Raw genomic sequence first — 20,599 nt, 5'->3', positions numbered from 1 at the left:
TGCAGCTGAAAAACACCCCCATAGCATGATGCTGCCACCACCATGTTTCACTGTTGGGATTGTATTGGGCCAGTGATGAGCAATGACTAGTTTTCTCCACACATACCGGTTAGAATTATCACTAAAAAGTTCTATCTTCATCTCATCAGACCAGAGAATCTCATTTCTCATAGTCTGGGAGTCCTTCATGTGTTTTTATAGCAAACTCTTTGCGGGCTTTCATATGTCTCTCACTGAGGAGAGGTTTCCGTCAGGTCACTCTGCCATAAAGGCCCCACTGGTGGAGGGCTGCAGTGATAGATGACTTTGTGGAACTTTCTCCCATCTCCCTACTGCATCTGTGGAGCTCAGTCACAGTGATCTTGGGGTTCTTCTTTACCTCTCTCACCAAGGCTCTTCTCCCACGATTGCTCAGTTTGGCTGGACGGCCAGGTCTAGGAAGACTTCTGGTGATCCCAAACTTCTTCCATTTAAGGATTATGGAGGCCACTGTGCTCTTAGGAACCTTTAGTACTGCAGAAATTCTTTTGTAACATTGGCCATATCTGTGCCTTATATACATGAATAGGCATATTCCTTGATAACCTCTACAGGGTAGAGGTCTCTTTAGTTCCTCTGATAAGGAAACTGTTCATTTTTTACTTGGCCTTTTTTGCACTGGTTTAGTCCAAGTACCTTTTTGGTCCAATCTCTCAAAATTTTGGACTTGGAATAGCCACATGTATATATTGGTAGTAATCTGTTACAGAGACTTATACAGTTACCTCCATTATGATTTGTGGCATTTGATTTAGTGATTTACTTGCACTACTATCTTTGGTAGCTTTTACATCTATTATTAAAAGTTATGTTTTATGTTATTTCTCTATTGCTGATTTGCTGCGGCCATATCTGTGCCTTGCCACAATTCAGTCTCCGAGCTCCTTGGCCAGTTCCTTTGACCTCATTATTCTTATCTGGTCTGACACGCACTGTGAGCTGTGAGGTCTTATATAGACAGGTGTGTGCCTTTACAAATCAAGTCCTATCAGTTCAATTAAACACAGCTGGACTCCAATGAAGGAGTAGAATCATCTCAAGGAGGATCGCAAGGAAATGGACAGCATGTGACTTAAATATGAGTGTCTGAGCAAAGGGTCTGAATACTTAAGACCATGTGATATTTCAGTTTTTCTTTTTTAATAAATTTGCAGAAATTTCTACATTTCTGATTTTTTTCAGTCAAGATGGAGTGCAGAGGGTACATTAATGAGGAAAAAAAAGAACTTTTTTGAATTTACCAAACAGCTGCAATGAAACAAAGAGTGAAAAAATTAAAGGGGTCTGAATACTTTCTGTACCCACTGTAGTTAGTCAATGTTATATCACACTCTCATCGACTAGACATACCACATGTTCTTATTTTTACTTATTCCGAAGCAGCATTAAACAACCGGACACATATTCAATGAAAGCCCTGCCTCAGCATCTACATTTACGAGAGGAAAAGGAAATGAAAGCAAATGTTGACAGATTTGATGCCCACAAAGTGGCAACGTTTGTCAGAGTTCAAGAATCATGTGTCTGACCAGATGACTGCAAAACCATAATGTATATGAAGTGCGAAAGAACGAAACCAAAGCCGTGTCGTCGTTTCTAGGGAAATACCGTTTACGACATGCAAGACGGAAATGTTTCAAGACTTGAAAAGCGTAGAATTGTTTCTGATTATCAGTTTGTCTCTTTAGAGTGGACTTCGCATATTTCCCAGAGGAGCACTGCAAATCTTAAAAGTCTCACCTTGGCATGTCAGGCTTGACATGTCACTCTCCACAAGGAAATTAGGTGTATACTTTAGAAATCCCCTTTTGTTAGGAGGGACCCCTTGTGATAAGGTGAACATAGAATAGTAGCAAGTATTCTGAACCCAACCTGCGGCACCTCCACAGCGAAAGTGATGCATTACGCTGCTCCTATGATGAATAATGCTCTGTCCATGTAATGTGAATTTTGAAAATGTCAAAAGTAGACACTATAAGTGTCAAAAGATGGTGATGTATCACTTACTGGGTTCAGTGCCGGATTTACACATTATTGCACCCTAGGCCCAAGCACATAATTCTGCGCCCCTCCCCCCACAAAAATTGGATTAGAAAGTTGTCACGCTGCCTTAAATGAACTTCACCACCACGTGTCTCATTGGATTGAAGTTTCCTGAGAATCGATTGCTTGTCATCATATACTTTTTTTTCAGAACCGTTGAGAGCTTTTTCTTTATATGATTCAAACTGTTCTCGGAATTCTATCACGCACTTTTTTAGTGATTGGAGAACTTTGGAAACTCCCAAAATATCAATTTCCCTGTTTTCCACCTATTTGTTCAGTTGGTGTAATGCGAGCCGCACCCTTCCCCAAAACTGTGCCATGAGCGCTGTTTAGAGCATCTATTATGGCAGTAGGTATGTAGAAGTCAAGCGATATGAGCGTAATGAGTCACATGGAATCACTATTCTAGCCCAAATCTGCAATTTACCTTTAACACGAGGTTTACGCTGAGTGTGGGAGACAGACCTAGTAAATGCGTTTTGCCTGTGACTGAGCAAGACAGCGCAAGCGTTAGAGATGGGCAGCGTAAATGTGCCACTCAATTTATTAATGCATGTGGATGTAAATTATATTTTATGTGGCTTTTTCAAAATAATACCGAAAAATGTGTAAATATTTGGTTGATATTTCTCCGGTATATACGCCCCCTGACTGCTGCGCTCTAGGCCAAGGCTGCTTGCTGCAGTTCTAACTTAATCTCTGTTTCCTCTGCTGCAGATCTACTAGTTCTCTAATTCTCTAAATTCCAAACTCTGTATAACACCGCCCACACCACTGATTGGCAGCTTTCTGCATGCACTGTGCATAGGCAGAAATCTGCGAATCAGTGGTGGGTGTGGGGTTACACAAAGCTCATGAGTATGGAGGATTACATGACAGAAGGTTTACTAATCCTCTAATGATAATAATAATATTCCCCTGCTATTAAAACAGTGATTTTATGAAAAATGCAGCAAGCAGCCCAGTAAGTGACACTTCTCTGGAATCAGGGTATCTTCCCAGACATCATGGTGCACAACCAGGGGCGTAACTATCATGGTTGCAGCAGTCGACACTGCGACCGGGCCCGGGGGGAGTCAGGAGCCCGGCAGGTCAGGCCATGATATCTCCCAACTGTCCCGATTCTCACGTGACAGTTCCGTTTTTGACCCCCCCTTCCTGCCCGGGAGTCTATTCTTCCTGAACTGCACTGAGCCGCCACGCCCCCCATGCACCCCATCCTCGCCCTCCCAGATAGACCCACCGCAGCCTGCAATGACGTCCTAGGCTATGTTCTTTTCTGGGAGGGGAGGAGTTAGGGGTCACATGATAAGGAGCCTCAGTGTATACAGGAAACTGCTGTGCTGGTTGTCATGGTGCAGGTTGGATAGCAGAGCTGTGTATGTACAAGGTGTATGGAGCAGAGCCGTGTGTGTATGAGGTGTAAAGAGTGGAGCTGAGTGTGTACAAGGTGAGCGGATCCGTGTGTGTACGAGATGTACGGAGTGGAGCCATATGTGTGTACAGAGCGGAGCCGTGTGTACGAGGTGTGCGGCGCGGAGCCGTGTGTGTATGAGATATACTGAGCAGAGCCATATGTGTGTACGGAGCCGAGCCGCGTGTGTACGAGGGGTACGGAGCAGAGCTGCATGTGTACGGAGCGGAGCCGTGTGTGTATGAGGTGTGCGGAGCGGAGCTGTGTGTGTATGAGATATACGGAGCGGAGCAATATGTGTGTACGGAGCTGAACCGCATGTGTACGAGGGGTACGGAGCAGAGCTGCATGTGTACGGAGCGGAGCCGTGTGTGTACGAGGTGTGCGGAGCGGAGCTGTGTGTGTATGAGATATACAGAACGGAGCCGTATGTGTGTACGGAGCCGAGCCGCGTGTGTGCGAGGGGTACGGAGTGGAGCTGCATGTGTACGGAGCGGAGCCATGTGTGTATGAGGTGTACAGAGCGGAGCTGAGTGTGTACAAGGTGAGCGGATCCGTGTGTGTACGAGATGTACGGAGTGGAGCCATATGTGTGTACAGAGCGGAGCCGTGTGTACGAGGTGTGCGGCGCGGAGCCGTGTGTGTATGAGATATACTGAGCAGAGCCATATGTGTGTACGGAGCCGAGCCGCGTGTGTACGAGGGGTACGGAGCGGAGCTGCATGTGTACAGAGCTGAGCCGTGTGTGTATGAGGTGTGCGGAATGGAGATGTGTGTATTTTGGCATAGTGGGGGGGGCCCATTTGAAAGTTCGCACCTGGGCCCATAGCTTTGTAGTTACGCCACTGTCCACAACGCTTTTAAACAGTAACTTTAGGCACTGCATAAATTCAGGATCAGGATAGGGAGCACAAACTGCACTAAAAATCCACATTAGGCTGGTTTCACATTTGCGTTTTTTTTCGCGGTAATTTAGCGCTAAATAGCGCATGCGTTTTTTTTCCTATACTTTGCATGGGATGCGCTTATGTGCGCATACACATGCGTTTGTACGCGTTTTACCGCGCATGCGTTTTTTTGCGGTATGCGCTCGGGCGCACAAAATGCTTGTTGCATTTTTTGTGCGTCCGATTTGCCTCAAAAAAACGCATGCGCGCGCAATGCGTTTTTTTACAGCAAGACACCCATTATAAGTCTATGGTGAGCATATGTGCGCATTGGCATGCTTATGTATGCGTTTTTTTGCACATGCGTTTTTTTTTTTACCATTAGTTTAGACAATGGAATTTAGGGGTTTGGGTAAAGTTAGGGTTAGTTAAGGGGGTTTAGGGTTAGGGTTAGGGTCAGGGTTAGGGTTAAGTATGGTTTGGTTAAGGGTTAGGGTCAGGGTTAGGGTCAGGGTTAGGGTTAAGTATGGTTTGGTTAAGGGTTAGGGTCAGGGTTAGGGTTAGGGTCAGGGTTAGGGTTAAGTATGGTTTGGTTAAGGGTTAGGGTCAGGGTTAGGGTTAGGGTCAGGGTTAGGGTTAGGGTTAAGGTTAAGTATGGTTTGGTTAAGGGTTAGGGTCAGGGTTAGGGTTAAGTATGGTTTGGTTAAGGGTTAGGGTTAGGGTCAGGGTTAGGGTTAGGGTCAGGGTTAGGGTTAGGGTCAGGGTCAGGGTTAGGGTTAAGTATGGTTTGGTTAAGGGTTAGGGTCAGGGTTAGGGTCAGGGTTAGGGTTAAGTATGGTTTGGTTAAGGGTTAGGGTCAGGGTTAGGGTTAGGGTTAGGGTTAGGGTTAGGGTTAAGGTTAGTTAGGGTTTGGGTTAGGGTTAAGTATGGTTTGGTTAAGGGTTAGGGTCAGGGTTAGGGTTAAGTATGGTTTGGTTAAGGGTTAGGGTTAGGGTCAGGGTTAGGGTTAGGGTTAGGGTCAGGGTTAGGGTTAGTAAAGTCATGGTTTGGGTTAGTGTGAGGGGCCACCTAATGTTGGAAAAAAACGCAAACGTGGTAAAAACGCACTAAAAGCGCATACAAATGCATAAAAATGCTGCGTTTTTTTCATGCATGCTCATAAAAATGCTTGAAAAAAACGCAGCAGTTGTATGCTTTTGTATGCGTTTTTCAATGCGTTTTTTTGCGGGAAAAACGCGCTGCAAAAAAAAGCAAGTGTGAAACAGGCCTTACACGAGCACTGCACACCGTATGTTGACGGGAGGTGCCTCTGCAAGCAATGCTTCTGAGAAAGATATCATACATTGGAGCATATCAATATTTTTTTTCCATAGATTCTCATTGTAGCTGTGGTTTTATGTAAAATCAGAGACACATGGACAAGTATTAGTCAATAGTAGGTAATGGGTACAATGGCAAGACTTATGTGAGGGCCAACCGACAATCTGGCACTTTAGTGAAGGCTACCTAATACATTATAGAAACCACCAGAGTACATGAGTTTAGTATTTTATTATTATTATTATTATTATTATTATTTACATATGAATCGTGCTTCTCCCTTTCATACCTCTGTATAATCACAGTATATCCGCACTTCAGATTTCTTCACACTTTGCAGGGATCTTATACTTTCACTCCTGGACCTGATGCTGGACCTGTTGAACAGTCTGTGGGAGAAGGATCTGCACATGAAAAAATAGATGATAGGGTCCAAGCACACATTGCAGGCGGCGAGGATTAAAGTTCCCTCCTTGCAGTATAGAAGTATGGCATATACATGCTTCTCCAGGATTGTATCTAGGTGGCCAAGCAGGAATGGCAGCTCACATAGATGGTAGGGCAAAAAACAGGTGAAGAAAACAGCCACCACTACACGGATACTTTGGTTGTGTCTTCTTGTCCGACTTGAACAACTGATAAAAGGTTTGCTGGATTTCTGTATATGTCGGGATATTGAAATGTAACATGCAATAAGCACAATCATCACTGTGACAAATATGAACATATCGATATAAGTGACAGCTGAATGCCATTGAACCCCCAAGGGGCTCTTGAGTTTTCTGCAGTCATTGACGTTGTCTTTGGTTGGCTCAGCATTTGTTAGGATGACATTCGGCAAGGTAAGCACCGACATGGTTAGCCAAACGCCTGTTGACACCATCTTTGTGAACTTAATACTGTACATTTTTGAACTTCCAAAAGGTTTCACCACTTTGAGGTATCTATCGATACTGATTAGTCCGAGAAACACAATACATACGTACATGCTGGTGTAGAACAAGATACTACTGTACCGACACAGGTAGACATTGAAATTCCACTGTGCAATCCCAGAAGTCTGTATGATTTTAAATGGGAAGGATGCCGTCATCAGGAGGTCAGCACCCATAATGTTTTTCAGATACACAATGAAACTTGTTTTGCTTCGGATTTGGAAGAAAATCCAGACTGCGAGCCCATTGAGCATGACGCTCCCAAGGAAGATGATGAGATACACCACAGGAAAGAAGATCCTCAGCAGTTCGGTGAAATCTGTAGTGTTCTCCCCGTGACTTGTGAGGTTGCTGGTAAAGTCATCTCTTATGTATTCTGTGCAAAGGGAAAGAGAAATTATTTACAAATGAAATGCTGCACACTTTACTGTCCATTACTAAGACGGCTAGCTCAATGGCCCAGTTTCATCAAGATCGGCAATTTTCTCACCAGTCTTAATGAGAGGGTGTGTTGACTTCAGATGCTTTTGATTCTTGAAGAGATTCATGCCTCTTCATGAAGTTGGAGCATCTGACGAGTATCATGCGCCTCACCAGAAATTTTATTCCAGTCCCTTACGGGAGTAAGATCTCTGGTATAGGGAACACACAGATCACCTTGAATTAGAGGAGTTGTGGCACCACGTCACTACTGCTCCCTATCCCGCCCTAGCTCAGCCCATTTTGCTGGCACATACCCCTGAACATGGAGTAATGGATAAGCATTATTTCTGGAGACATTGATTCCACAGTGCATCTTTTCTTTGCTACTTGTCACCTTCCTATATTGGATGGGTGGCCACTATCGGTATACATACTTGTGGCTGATATGTTCATTTTTGCCTGTATACAATTCTTGTCTACAAATATACTGTGTGCTGCATATTGCATATACTGTATACCCTTCAATGTCACTAGATATGCTGCCCTGTCTTACATGATGAGGTATTACCGTGCCTCTTTCACATTTGAGTCTTCACCTCTGGCCTTTAATTTTATCATATTTTGTAATATACTGTGTAATTTTTTATATCTATTAAATGAATAAGTTTCTACTTTATACTTGGTGGATTTAGGACTCCATATTTTTTAGGATTTATATTAGTCTTTGGAGTTTTTCCTCTGTTCATAATAGCACTTTCTCAGGTCAATTGCCTTGTTTTTTGCAAATGTGATTATTTTTATGTCCAGATGACATTGACAGTATTCATGTTAACCCCTTAAATGGGTATTCCCTTCTCCAAGCTCCTATCCCAATATGTTGTAGGTGTAATAATAATAATAATGGGGCTCAGAATCTAAATTCCCTATCAGTATGTCTTTGGAGTGTGGGGTAAACCACCGCAAACCCGCAGAGAACATACAACCTCCTTGCAGATTTTGTCCTTGGTGGGATTTGAACCCAGGACCCCAGTGCTGCAGTGCTAACCACTGAGTCACCGTGCCGCCCTGCCTTATGCAGAATATTGGATTAAATTGCTGTCAGCTGAGCAGGTTTTTTAAGGGAATGTGCAATATTCTGATTCCTAGGAAATATTTTCTGATTTTAACTTTATCCATTTCATTATACGATTCTCAAAAATTTTCGAAGCCAATTAATTGTTCTGTTTTAGCAATGAACATTTTAAATGCTTATGCTTAGCTGTGCATTCTATATAAATTGCTGAGGCTAAAACATAAAATTGGCTCATATAAAAGTGGACAGGGTATTTAGAAGTCGCAAAATTACTGTTGCAGCATTAAAAGCGCATTATCATGTACTAATGATTGTTTTATGACTATCTGTTTCCAGCAGTTATTATTTATGATATGATTCAGTGATTACAGGTAACCTGTCTGTGCGATGTCAGTACCTAAACCAGGGGCTGTCTAATAATACAGTACTGACCCGGGTTACATTGTGAGGATAATTGTCTGCATTTGTGTTACAACACAATTGTAGAATTAATACTTAATGAAATAAGAGAAGCTTTTCATCTGATTGTGTTCACTGTAGAAAGCGTCTCCTGCCCGACAAGTGGCAAGCAGTGCTTAGTCCACCGGGGCTTCATTAGAGATTTCCTACAGATTAAAACCACTTCCTTGTAAATGTTTGAAAAAAGTACTCTAGAAGCAAACAACCTCTCCTGAAGATTTATAATGTTAAACATCAGAATACGGAACATCTCATTCTGCTGTAGAATTTAGACATATCTTTATTATTTTGTAATGTTACATATAAAGCATACTTTATATAGAAACAAATGTGAAAAAAGAAATGCCTTACCAGCTACTTAACCGTATGGTTCTATTGGTATAGGAAATAATCTGATAATAACTATAAGGGCTCATACTCACATGCGAGAAACTCGGACGAGTCTCGCACATCAATACCCGGCACTACCGTTGGCACTCGGATCGGAGCGTTCAGCTGCATAGAAATATATGCAGCTGAACGCTCTGATCCGAGTGCCGGCGGCAGTGCCCGGTATTGACGTGCGAGACTGGTCCGAGTTTCTATAATGTGAGTATGAGTCGTAAGTCCAATACTCATGTATATCAGAAAAATATCCCAAGCAATTAATATAATATTGTTGTGAAATGAGTTGTCTCATGGAGACCACCCCTGTCCATCCACCCTAGTAAAAGATGGATGCCACCAATATGAATGCATTTTTGATAACTGTGCATAAATAGCCCCTGCAATATGCTCACATATGCAACCAAATGCTCTACAGCTTGGCATCATTACTATTCTAGCCCTATCTATAGAAGCGATAAGTCCTCCCCCCACACACTTCACCATAATGAAATATACGCAGAAGGAAATAGCCAAAACATTTTGACAGTATTGTCCAATCATCTAATGTGGATAGTTGTCCACGTTATGTCCTCCAGCAGAATATTTAGGGGACATAATGATTGTGTGGTTGAAATTCGATTGCCCAATCATTTTATTTGGTGGGAAGAATCCTAGAATAATTGGACTGAGCTGAACATTTCTGGGAAGGGAATAGTCGGGAGAGATAGCTGTCAGCTGATCCAACGTTCATCTGACAGCTATTAATATGGCCTTCATTCAAGAGAGTCACCCAAGCACACAATTTGACCCCTTTCTCTTAAGTCCATGTGATGCTTTCTGACTTCTAAACCACTGCCAATTTTTTCAGTGGGCAATATGCTCCCAACTTGTAGTCCACCATCAATCTCAATTATCAAATCTTTTCTGGTTTCTAAGGCCAAGCTCATACTGTGTTAAGGCAGCCCATTCAATGCATAGTGCTGACGGGCTGCGTTAATGCTATAGCACAACGCGATCGCGTTATGCTATACCGCTAGCGCATATGCTTCACCTGTGCTACCGGTGACGGAGCTTGAGACGCTGCAGCCCGGGTCCGAGGCTCCGTCACAGAATGACGGCACATCGCTAGCGCATGCCGATTATGGCATGCGTTAGCGATGTGCCTGATAATAGGGGATAATGGCAGCGTTAACGGACTGCCATAACGCAGTATGAACCCAGCCTAACTCATAGAAACTTTAGACTTAACTGTTCTGTCTTCCACAAGTTTTTGAAGCACGGCAAATAATCTAATAACATCTCCTATTCTTAATGACAACAGCTTTCTACAGTTCACCTTTCTTTTCTTTGGTGCTCACGCCACACTCGACAAGAGAATATAGTCTTAAGGGGTTCATATGCATTAAGGATAGCCCAAATTTCACCATTACATTTCCTTCTTACACCCTGTAGCACTTCACAGCGAGACACAAACAGTCTGAGATTCTGTCCGTACACCACTGTGCGTGCCTTTACTGTACCACAGGCTCTCAGACAAATTGAAAGCTCTAAAGATCCTTTTTTGGAAACTGCTTCTTCCTCTTAGTCAAGTTCTTTAGTAAACTCGGCACCGAGGATCTTTACTTTGTGTCTTGGCCTCAATTTCTGGAAACCAGCATATATACAGCACAATACAGTATACACAACACATACAAGCATGAAAATATTAGTCGCTATGATAGAGCTACAGATTTTTGTGTAAAGGGGGGACGTATCAGGTTGTCCCCATACATGTTTTACTTTTTCCTACAATGATGAAATAATACACTGGCAATCATGCATCCCCGGCTGTTATCTTCTTGTCTTATGCCTGTAGAAATCTTCACTAAGATTAATTCTAGCTAGGCTAAGACATTAAAGCTTTAATGCTTTGAAATAGTTTCTTCTGTGAAGGAAATCACTCAGGTCGTGTTGCAACCCATCTGGGCGTTCTTCTTTTATTTCACTGAAGAGTGTAGGTGGCATTTATTCGGAAGTTGGGTAATGTTGCAATGCTGTCAGCATAATCCTATCTAACAGCAAGCCAGATAAGTGTGCGCCTGGCCTGCCAACTTGGGAATTTGCATTTTTTGTTCATAGTGAATATTTAAATGAAGATAAGAATCTTTTCATTACCTATGCCTAAATTGCATCCAAGATTAATTTGCACATCAGTATTTACAGTAGCCGTTGAGATTTATTATTTTTTAAATATACGTTTTTTAGCATTTTGTTTATTTTTAAACCTTAATATGACAATTATAATAGTCAGATGAAAAGGGGCAAGCAAACACAAGTAAATCATTAAACTTATGAAGTCTTGCCTTGGCATTGTTCACAGAATATAAGTGCTATTTACATCACTTACATTCCTTAAATGGATGGGATGTTAAAATGTAATAATACCGGCTGAGGCTGGTTTCACATTTGCGTTTTTTAGCGCTGGAAAAAAACGCATATGTGCGCATGCGTTTTTTCCCCTATATTTAACATGGGTGCGCATACCTGCGTGCTGGTAAGCGCATGTATGCGATTTTCATGCGCTGCGTTTTTTTGGGGTGTGCGTTTGTATTTTCCAGACACAGCATGTTGCATTTTTTGGCCCTGCAAAAAAGCGCATGCTCACATATGCGCACGTTTTGCGCTAAAAATGGCCATTATAGCCTATGGATGCGCATATGTGCGCACTGGCATGCTCATGTATGCGTTTTTTTGCACATGCGTTTTTTTTGTTAACCATGGAATTTAGGGGTTTGGGTTAGAGTTAGGGTTAGTTAAGGGGGTTTAGGGTTAGGGTTAGGGTCAGGGTCAGGGTTAGGGTTGGGGTTAGGGTCAGGGTTAGGGTTAAGTATGGTTTGGTTAAGGGTTAGGGTCAGGGTTAGGGTCAGGGTTAGGGTTAAGTATGGTTTGGTTAAGGGTTAGGGTCAGGGTTAGGGTTAAGGTTAGGGTTAGGGTTAAGGTTAGTTAGGGTTTGGGTTAGGGTTAAGTATGGTTTGGTTAAGGGTTAGGGTCAGGGTTAGGGTTAAGTATGGTTTGGTTAAGGGTTAGGGTCAGGGTTAGGGTTAAGTATGGTTTGGTTAAGGGTTAGGGTCAGGGTTAGGGTTAAGTATGGTTTGGTTAAGGGTTAGGGTCAGGGTTAGGGTTAAGTATGGTTTGGTTAAGGGTTAGGGTCAGGGTTAGGGTTAAGTATGGTTTGGTTAAGGGTTAGGGTCAGGGTTAGGGTTAAGTATGGTTTGGTTAAGGGTTAGGGTCAGGGTTAGGGTTAAGTATGGTTTGGTTAAGGGTTAGGGTCAGGGTTAGGGTTAGGGTTAGGGTCATGGTTAGGGTTAGGGTTAGGGTCAGGGTTAGGGTTAGGGTTAGGGTTAGTTAGGGTTTAGGGTTTGGGTTAGGGTTAAGTATGGTTTGGTTAAGGGTTAGGGTCAGGGTTAGGGTTAGGGTTAGGGTTAGGGTCAGGGTTAGGGTTAGGGTTAGTTAGGGTTTAGGGTTTGGGTTAGGGTTAAGTATGGTTTGGTTAAGGGTTAGGGTCAGGGTTAGGGTTAGGGTTAGGGTCAGGGTTAGGGTTAGGGTTAGGGTCAGGGTTAGGGTTAGTAAAGTCATGGTTTGGGTTAGTGTGAGGGGCCACCTAATGTTGGAAAAAAACGCAAACGCGGTAAAAACGCACTAAAAACGCATAAAAATGCTGCGTTTTTTTCATGCATGCTCATAAAAATGCTTGAAAAAAACGCAGCAGTTGTATGCTTTTGTATGCGTTTTTTCAATGCGTTTTTTTGCGGGAAAAACGCGCTGCAAAAAAAAGCAAGTGTGAAACTAGCCTAACGGACAGCTTTTGTTGTCACTATTAAATGGGTTGTCCACTACTCGGAATAACACTTCCCAATCAGCATGTTTCCACCCAGTAAAATAATAACACTTATACTTGCCTCTGGTGCCGGCATTCCTCCAGTGGTGTCCGCACTGGCTCTCAAGGGGATCACGTCACATTATGTCACGCGATCTCTGCACCCAATCAGCTCTGGCTTCTCTCTCCGTGACTTCAGACGAATCAGACATCAAAAGGAATTGAGAGCTGCGACTGCCCACTCGCGTCTTATTGATGTCTGATTCGTTGGAAGGCGGGGACAGTGAAGACAGTGCTGATTGGGTGCAGGGATCATGTGACATAATGTGACAGGATCCCCGGAAACGTGAGTGTCGACACTGAAGAGGGGTATAAGTGTTATTATTTTACTCGGGGAAACATGCTGATTGACAAGGGGTGGTCATAATAGTGGACAGCCCCTTTAAAAATGCATCAACACGTCAACCCTGCTATTCAGAATGTTTTCACTTGTAAGGGGAGTGATTAAGATTATTCAAGCATATCACAGAATTGATGTATACAACTTTAAACACATACTTTAATGTACACACAATGTAAGGTAGCCTTTCTTGTATATTTTTTATTACTATTATAAAACTTATTGTGGCAAAAAGCTGTATTGCAGAATGAATGGGGGGCTTCCTGATGCTCCCCTTCACCCTCACAGAATGCAGTGTCACTGACACAAAAAGGTGACAGTCTGATATTATCACAATGTTAAGGTTTCGTGCACACTGTGTCCGTGCCCACTGTTGTGCTCCTACACACAGATGGTAAGTGTCCGGCAGTAGCCAGGGTATGGGTGGATGCCCAGCTATACGTCCATCATTGACTGTAAAAGACATGTACACCATATTTTCTTTGCAGTAGCCCTCGCTATAGGAAAGCACAGTCTAAAACAGACAATATCCAATAGATACCAGCTAAATGGAGGCTGAGAAAAACACACGTTTGGCACCCCTCTCATTTTTCCTCCCTCTGGTGAATCGGGGGCTATGGAAACATTACAGTATACGCCGGGAAAACACCCATTGTATGCAGCAGACTAATGGCACAGACGCAGAGTCATCTAGCTTAGCTGAGATACTTAGTTGTACCTGGTGATTTAACATGCGGTGTAACATCCATATCTGTGCTTGCAGTGTTCCAGGATACACCAGAAGCATTTAATCCTCTTGATAACATCATTTGCCTTCCATCAGCTCTAGGGTAAAATGTATTAATAACAGTTAGTCTGGAACAGCACATGTTATGAGCCTATGTTAATATACTAGGAAAGTGTATTATGAGTATTTCTCTCAACGCAATAACAATTTGGGTAATTAAGGAGAACAGCAGTAGGGAATTAAATTTCATCTTGGCAGCGCTGGTACCATAAGCAAATTACAGACATCATGCCATTATTAGGTAAAGTAGTGTCATGATGTCTTGTTACAATAACCTTTTTATTCTCCCCCTTCAGATACTATGCATTGCCATGTCTTTAGGGTTTTTTGGGACCATTTTATTTTTATTACTATGGGCTTAAGAACTGGCAGGCAGGCAGGTACTTGGCCTATTCCACCAAGCACCAGCTCAGAAGAGTCTTGGAACACTCCTGTCTGCGCTTCTGCTGCTTCATGTCAAAAGAGTAGCTCTTTCAGACTGCTCTGTCAATGGGGCATGACTGTCGACATAGTGCTGATAAACAGCTGGTTTCCCACAGTTAAGCGGTGGAGAGCCAGCTGTCAGTCAGCATGACATCTCCAGTCACACCCTGTCAACAGAGCAGAGCAGAAGTGAAGCCGCCGCTCTGATGATGTGATGTCAGCAGAAGGCGCGGAATCAGAGTGGGAGCAGTATGTGACTGAGGCAAAGATCAGCGCCGAGCACAACAGGCAGGTAGTTTTCAACTATCGTCCTGTTAGTTCTTAGGCTATGGTAAAAACTTCTCCATTTTTGTTTCACATTACACCCACAAGCGTAAATGTATTTTATTGGGAATTGATGTGATACACCAACACAAAGTAGCAAGTATTGTTTGGTTTTATAATTATTTTAAAAATATAAACCTGAAATTTTGGTTATGAATTTGTATTCAGCTCTTTGTAGTCTGATACTCCTAAATAAATTAGTGCACGTCCAATTGCCTCCAGAAGTCAAAAAATTAATACATTCAATCCAACCATGTATAACTTATTATCAATAGAACTACAGCTGTTCTGTGAAAGTCTCAGAGGTTTGTTTGAGAACATTATGGATCAAACAGCATTATGAAAACCAAGGAACACACCAGACAGGTCAGGGATAAAGTTTTAAACAAATTAAAGCAGGGTTGGGTTACTAAAAAAATAGCCCAAGCTCTGGACATCTCACAGAGCACTGATCAATCCAACATCCAAAAATGGAAGGAGTATGGCATAACTGTAAGCCTACGAAAACATGGCCATCTACCTAAACTGACTACCCAGGCAAGGAGAACACTAGTTAGAGAAGCAACCAAGAGACCCATGGTAACTCTGCAGGAGTCACAAAGTTACATAGCTTAGGTGGGAGTATCTGTCCACAGGACACCTATTACTTATATACTCCACAAATCTAGCATTTACAGTTGTGGCCAAAAGTAATGACACCCCTCCAATTCTGTCAGATAATACTCAGTTTCTTCCTGAAAATGATTGCAAACACAAATTCTTTGGTATTATTATCTTCATTTAATTTGTCTTAAATGAAAAAACACAAAAGAGAATGAAGCAAAAAGCAAAACATTGATCATTTCACACAAAACTCCAAAAATGGGCCAGACAAAAGTATTGGCACCCTCAGCCTAATACTTGGTTGGACAACCTTTAACCAAAATAACTGCGACCAACCGCTTCCGGTAACCATCAATGAGTTTCTTACAATGCTCTGCTGGAATTTTAGACCATTCTTCTTTGGCAAACTGCTCCAGGTCCCTGATATTTGAAGGGTGCCTTCTCCAAACTGCCATTTTTAGATCTCTCCACAGGTGTTCTATGGGATTCAGGTCTGGACTCATTGCTGGCCACCTTAGAAGTCTTCAGTGCTTTCTCTCAAACCATTTTCTAGTGCTTTTTAAAGTGTGTTTTGGGTCATTGTCCTGCTGGAAGACCCATGATCTCTGAGGGAGATGCAGCTTTCTCACACTGGGCCCTACATTATGCTGCAAAATTTGTTGGTAGTCTTCAGACTTCATAATGCCATGCACACGGTCAAGCAGTCCAGTGCCAGAGGCAGCAAAGCAACCCCAAAACATCAGGGAACCTCCGCCAAGTTTGACTCTAGGGACCGTGTTTTTTTCTTTAAATGCCTCTTTTTCTCTCCTGTAAACTCTGTGTTGATGCCTTTGCCAAAAAAGCTCTACTTTTGTCTCATCTGACCAGAGAACATTCTTCCAAAATGTTTTAGGCTTTTTCAGGTAAGTTTTGGCAAACTCCAGCCTGGCTTTTTTATGTCTCGGGGTAAGAAGTGGGGTCTTCCTGGATCTCCTACCATACAGTCCCTTTTCATTCAGACGCCGACGGATAGTACGGGTTGACACTGTTGTACCCCCGGACTGCAGGGCAGCTTGAACTTGTTTGGCTGTTAGTCGAGGTTCTTTATCCAACATCCACACAATCTTACGTTGAAATCTCTTGTCAATTTTTCTTTTCCGTCCACATCTAGGGAGGTTATCCACAGTGCCATGGGCTTTAAACTGCTTGATGACACTGTGCACGGTAGACACAGGAACATTCAGGTCTTTGGAGATGGACTTGTAGCCTTCAGATTGCTCATGCTTCCTCACAATTTGGTTTCTCAAGTCCTCAGACAGTTCTTTGGTCTTCTTTCTTTTCTCCATGCTCAATGTGGTACACACAAGGACACAGGACAGAGGTTGAGTCAACTTTAATCCATGTCAACTGGCTGCAAGTGTGATTTAGTTATTGCCAACACCTGTTAGGTGCCACAGGTAAGTTACAGGTGCTGCTAATTACACAAATTAGAGAAGCATCACAGGATTTTTCGAACAGTGCCAATACTTTTGTCCACCCTCTTTTTTATGTTTGGTGTGGAATTATATCCAATTTGGCTTTAGGACAATTCTTTTTGTGTTTTTTCATTTAAGACAAATTAAATGAAGATAATAATACCAAAGAATTTGTGTTTGCAATCATTTTCAGTTAGAAACGGAGTATTATCTGACAGAATTGCAGGGGTGTCAATACTTTTGGCCACAACTGTAAATATATAAAATAAATATGACAATAAAGTAACTACTGCAGATATTATCTGGTGTTTCAGCACTACTGTGGGATGAGGCTATAATTCTCTTTTATCATATATACAGTACATCTGCATAATGAGTACAAGATACGAGGGAAGATAGGTTTGTACATGACTCAGTTATTATCATTCAGATGTTCCCTTACATTTTAATGCTATATATAATTTATCCTGGCATTAAAATATCAATAATGATCCTTCCAAATACTATATAAACCTGCTTAGGTCAGTGCTGGGTTGTCAGAATAATTGTTACAGCAGTCACTGACTCAGTTCCTGTAAATCATTTGTCTTAGTGTATATTCACACATGGCAGACTTGTTGCAGAAGTTTCTGGACATCTACATATGTCTAGGATCATACAACTGTACTTTCTCTCATCTGAGAAAATCAGTCCAATTATACTTTTTTCACAGAGTGTTAACCAGAAGGTGATCAGAGAGTGTGATCAGCGAGTGTAATCAGAGAGTGATCAGATTGTGATCAGATTGTGATCAGATAGTGATCAGAGTGTAATCAGAGAGTGTGATCAGAGTGATCAGAGAGTGTGATCAGATAGTGATCAGAGTGGGATCAGAGAGTGGGGTCAGAGTGTGATCAGAGAGTGTAATCAGAGAGTGATCAGAGTGTGTGATCAGAGAGTGTGATCAGATAGTGATCAGAGTGGGATCAGAGAGTGGGGTCAGAGTGTGATCAGAGAGTGTAATCAGAGAGTGATCAGAGTGTGTGATCAGAGCATGATCCCATTTTCTCAAATGAGGAGAAGATGGTAATAACAATTTCTCCATCTTCTCCATTTTGTAAGGCCATGAAAATCAGACCGCACTCGTATGTCATTTGAGTACAGTCCAATTTTTTCCACAGACTCATTGATTTGCATGGCCGAGTGCAATCCATACATCGTATGCAATATCATACACGTGCGCAGCCCCAATAGAATAACTTTGGTCTGAGCGTGATCCTATGTTTTGTCAGATCGCACTCGAATGGAAAATATGGTCGTTTGCACGAGCCCTGCAGATTATAGAAATACATGCACATGCTGCGTAATCTGCCCTATTCAGATGAAATTCACAGATTTTCAGTTGAAGAATCTTCTGCAGCGATTGAGTAGATTGTCTGTAAATCTCACATACAGTGCTGATTTCTAATCTGCCCTCAGCTTTACAATATTCACAATGTATCAGTGAGTAATATAATAAAGCAAAACTTACCGTCCGCATGGAGATGCCTCAAAGCCCCATCTGCAGCAGCATCTAATATGTGAGAACACTGGATTTACAAGGGGTAGCAGCAATTACAGGCATAGAAATCAATCAGAGCACATCTATAGCTTGTTTGTACATCTTTTGTGTTCCCAACAAGTCTAAAGCTGCAGGTTTGAACATGAAGGCAACAGGATACGTCTGAACTACGCGCTGAGCCACGAGACCGTACAAGAGGGTTATTTTCTTGAGTAGAAACATAAAGCTAAATAGCTGAATTATATGTGCTGTGATATAAAAGCATGAGGTCATGAAAATATTCAGCTATTACAGCCGACGAAAAAACATCAGACATGCAGTCTATGCTGGGAATGCATGAATGACATGACTTGTCTGGCTGCAAGACTGGACAATGCAAAATTATCTATAATCATCGAAGCCATGAGAACTGCAGAATATTGTAACAAGTGAGAAACTGAAGGGGTAGCCCACGACCAATATTTATACCCGACTATCCCCGTCTGTCCAGTAATAATGAATGTGTGGCCACTGCTCTATTCAAATAGGCGACATGAGACCCCCTGGATTACCAAATGTCCATAAATTCCAGGACAGTCTGTACAAATAGGGCACTTTTTGCCATCTGTAAAAAAATTATTTGATTTTTTTTGAAGCTGAAGAAATGTCTACAAATTATTTTGACTTAAATTATTATCATTTTACAGTGAATGCAGCCGATGTCTCATATCAGAGTTATGGGCTGTAGACATGGATCACTGATAATCATGATGATTTATTACTAGTGTTGAGCATTCCGATACCGCAAGTATCGGGTATCGGCCGATATTCGCGGTATCAGAATTCCGATACTGAGTTCTGATACTTTTTGCATATCGAATACCGGAATCGGAAGTTCCCATAATGCTATGAGCCAGTTTGATTTTATTCAGCCAATGACAATCCTCAGAAGTGTGGGCACATCCTGTTAGGCATGTAGGCATGTTAACTAATGGCATGGCTGTGATTGGCTGCTGAAATGATGTCATGATGCACTATAAAAGCCGCCGCCATTTCGGGTTCACTCTGGTGTGAATTCAGTTAGGGACAGGCTGCTGTTCAAGACTCTGAGGGACAGTTAGAAATAGCGATTTTCCAGATAATATTGTGCTTTACCCAGGCTACATTATAAATCACTGTAGCTTTCTTTTGCCTTGCAGCGCTGTTCACAGCTGTCTGCAAGGTCTGTGTGAGTGCAGCTCACACTGTGTAGTGTGTCCTGCAGCCACGTCTGGTTGTAGGCCGCTCAGCGTGCGTCACTGCCTCATACATATTTTTCTTTTATTGCTGCTAATTTTTCATTAATTCTCCTATTAGTGTGCATCCATCTGTATCCATATACATTGGTTGCAAACACTATAGGAGTAGACAGCGGAGCCTTTCTGCAGCCTTTCAGTGCTAGTGCCCAGTTCTCTGCACTGTTCACGGCTGTCTAAGAGGTCTCTGTGTGTGAGTGCAGCTCACGCTGTAGTGTGTCCTGCAGCCACGTCTGGTTGTAGGCCGCTCAGCGTGCGTCACTGTCTCACATATTTTTCTTTTATTGCAGCTCATTTTTCATTAATTCTCCTGTTAGTGTGCATCCATCCGTATCCATATACATTGGTTGGTTGCAAACACTATATAGGAGTAGATAGAGAAGCCTTTTTTCTGGCTTGTGCCCTGCAGCCGCAGCCAGATTAGTATTACCCTATTTTTGGAGCCTCATCTATTGCATTGTAGGTTACCTTCCTGCATTGTAATAGCTCCAAAAAGTATGTGATACTATCGCTTTCACATCTTTGGTCACATCCTTTTTGTTTTTTGAAAAAAAAAAGCCAAAATAAAGTTCACCAAACACTCCACTTGACAGTTGTGTAGGCCACATTAGCTTACGGTATATTAAAGTGTAGTCCACACACTTTATAAAATTAGTGTTTCTTATACCTGTTAGCAGCTGTTCAGGAATAAGCACACTAAGCCCCTCCCTTTGTACTTTTCTGCCTATCTTTATCAGTCTACCAAGATGAAGAAGGCAGGGAGTAAGGCACGTGGTCGTGGGCGTGGAGTTGCAGCAGGGAGAGGACGTGGGGATTCAGCAGGGAGAGGACGTGGGGATTCTGTGCCTGCTGCGGGCACCAGTGAGTCAGCATCCCCCAGTTTTACCAGGCAACAGTCCTCTATGCGGAGCTTTGTAGGACCTCGCCGTACCCGACTGCTGTGGGACGAACAAACTGAAGCCGTTGTCGGATGGATG

The 20,599-nt window shown here is 42.5% G+C and overlaps 2 protein-coding genes across 3 annotated transcripts in view; one reads left to right on the top strand and one right to left on the bottom strand.

Annotated features, from left to right (window-relative positions):
• The window catches only part of MED12L (mediator complex subunit 12L), a 1,194,146-nt gene that overhangs the window by 469,277 nt on the left and 704,270 nt on the right, over nucleotides 1–20,599 (top strand).
• The window catches only part of GPR87 (G protein-coupled receptor 87), a 40,077-nt gene continuing 25,400 nt past the window's right edge, over nucleotides 5,923–20,599 (bottom strand). The window contains exons 2-4 of one of the 2 annotated variants that reach the window (XM_073579053.1): nucleotides 18,319–18,360; nucleotides 13,936–14,042; nucleotides 5,923–7,017 (exon numbers count right to left, since the gene is read on the bottom strand). In XM_073579053.1, coding sequence (XP_073435154.1) covers nucleotides 5,990–7,017; nucleotides 13,936–14,026 — 1,119 coding nt within the window. In that variant the 5' untranslated portion in view covers nucleotides 14,027–14,042; nucleotides 18,319–18,360 and the 3' untranslated portion in view covers nucleotides 5,923–5,989. The remainder of the gene's footprint in view (nucleotides 7,018–13,935; nucleotides 14,043–18,318; nucleotides 18,361–20,599) is intronic. The other variant, XM_073579054.1, reaches the window with a different exon arrangement.

The sequence above is a fragment of the Dendrobates tinctorius genome, unplaced genomic scaffold (genome assembly GCF_039654945.1).
Source record: "Dendrobates tinctorius isolate UK_male_01 unplaced genomic scaffold, ASM3965494v1 ptg000060l, whole genome shotgun sequence".
Lineage (NCBI taxonomy): Eukaryota > Metazoa > Chordata > Amphibia > Anura > Dendrobatidae > Dendrobates > Dendrobates tinctorius.
Note: the sequence above shows the minus strand (reverse complement) of the source record. Positions and strands in the feature narration are given on the sequence as shown.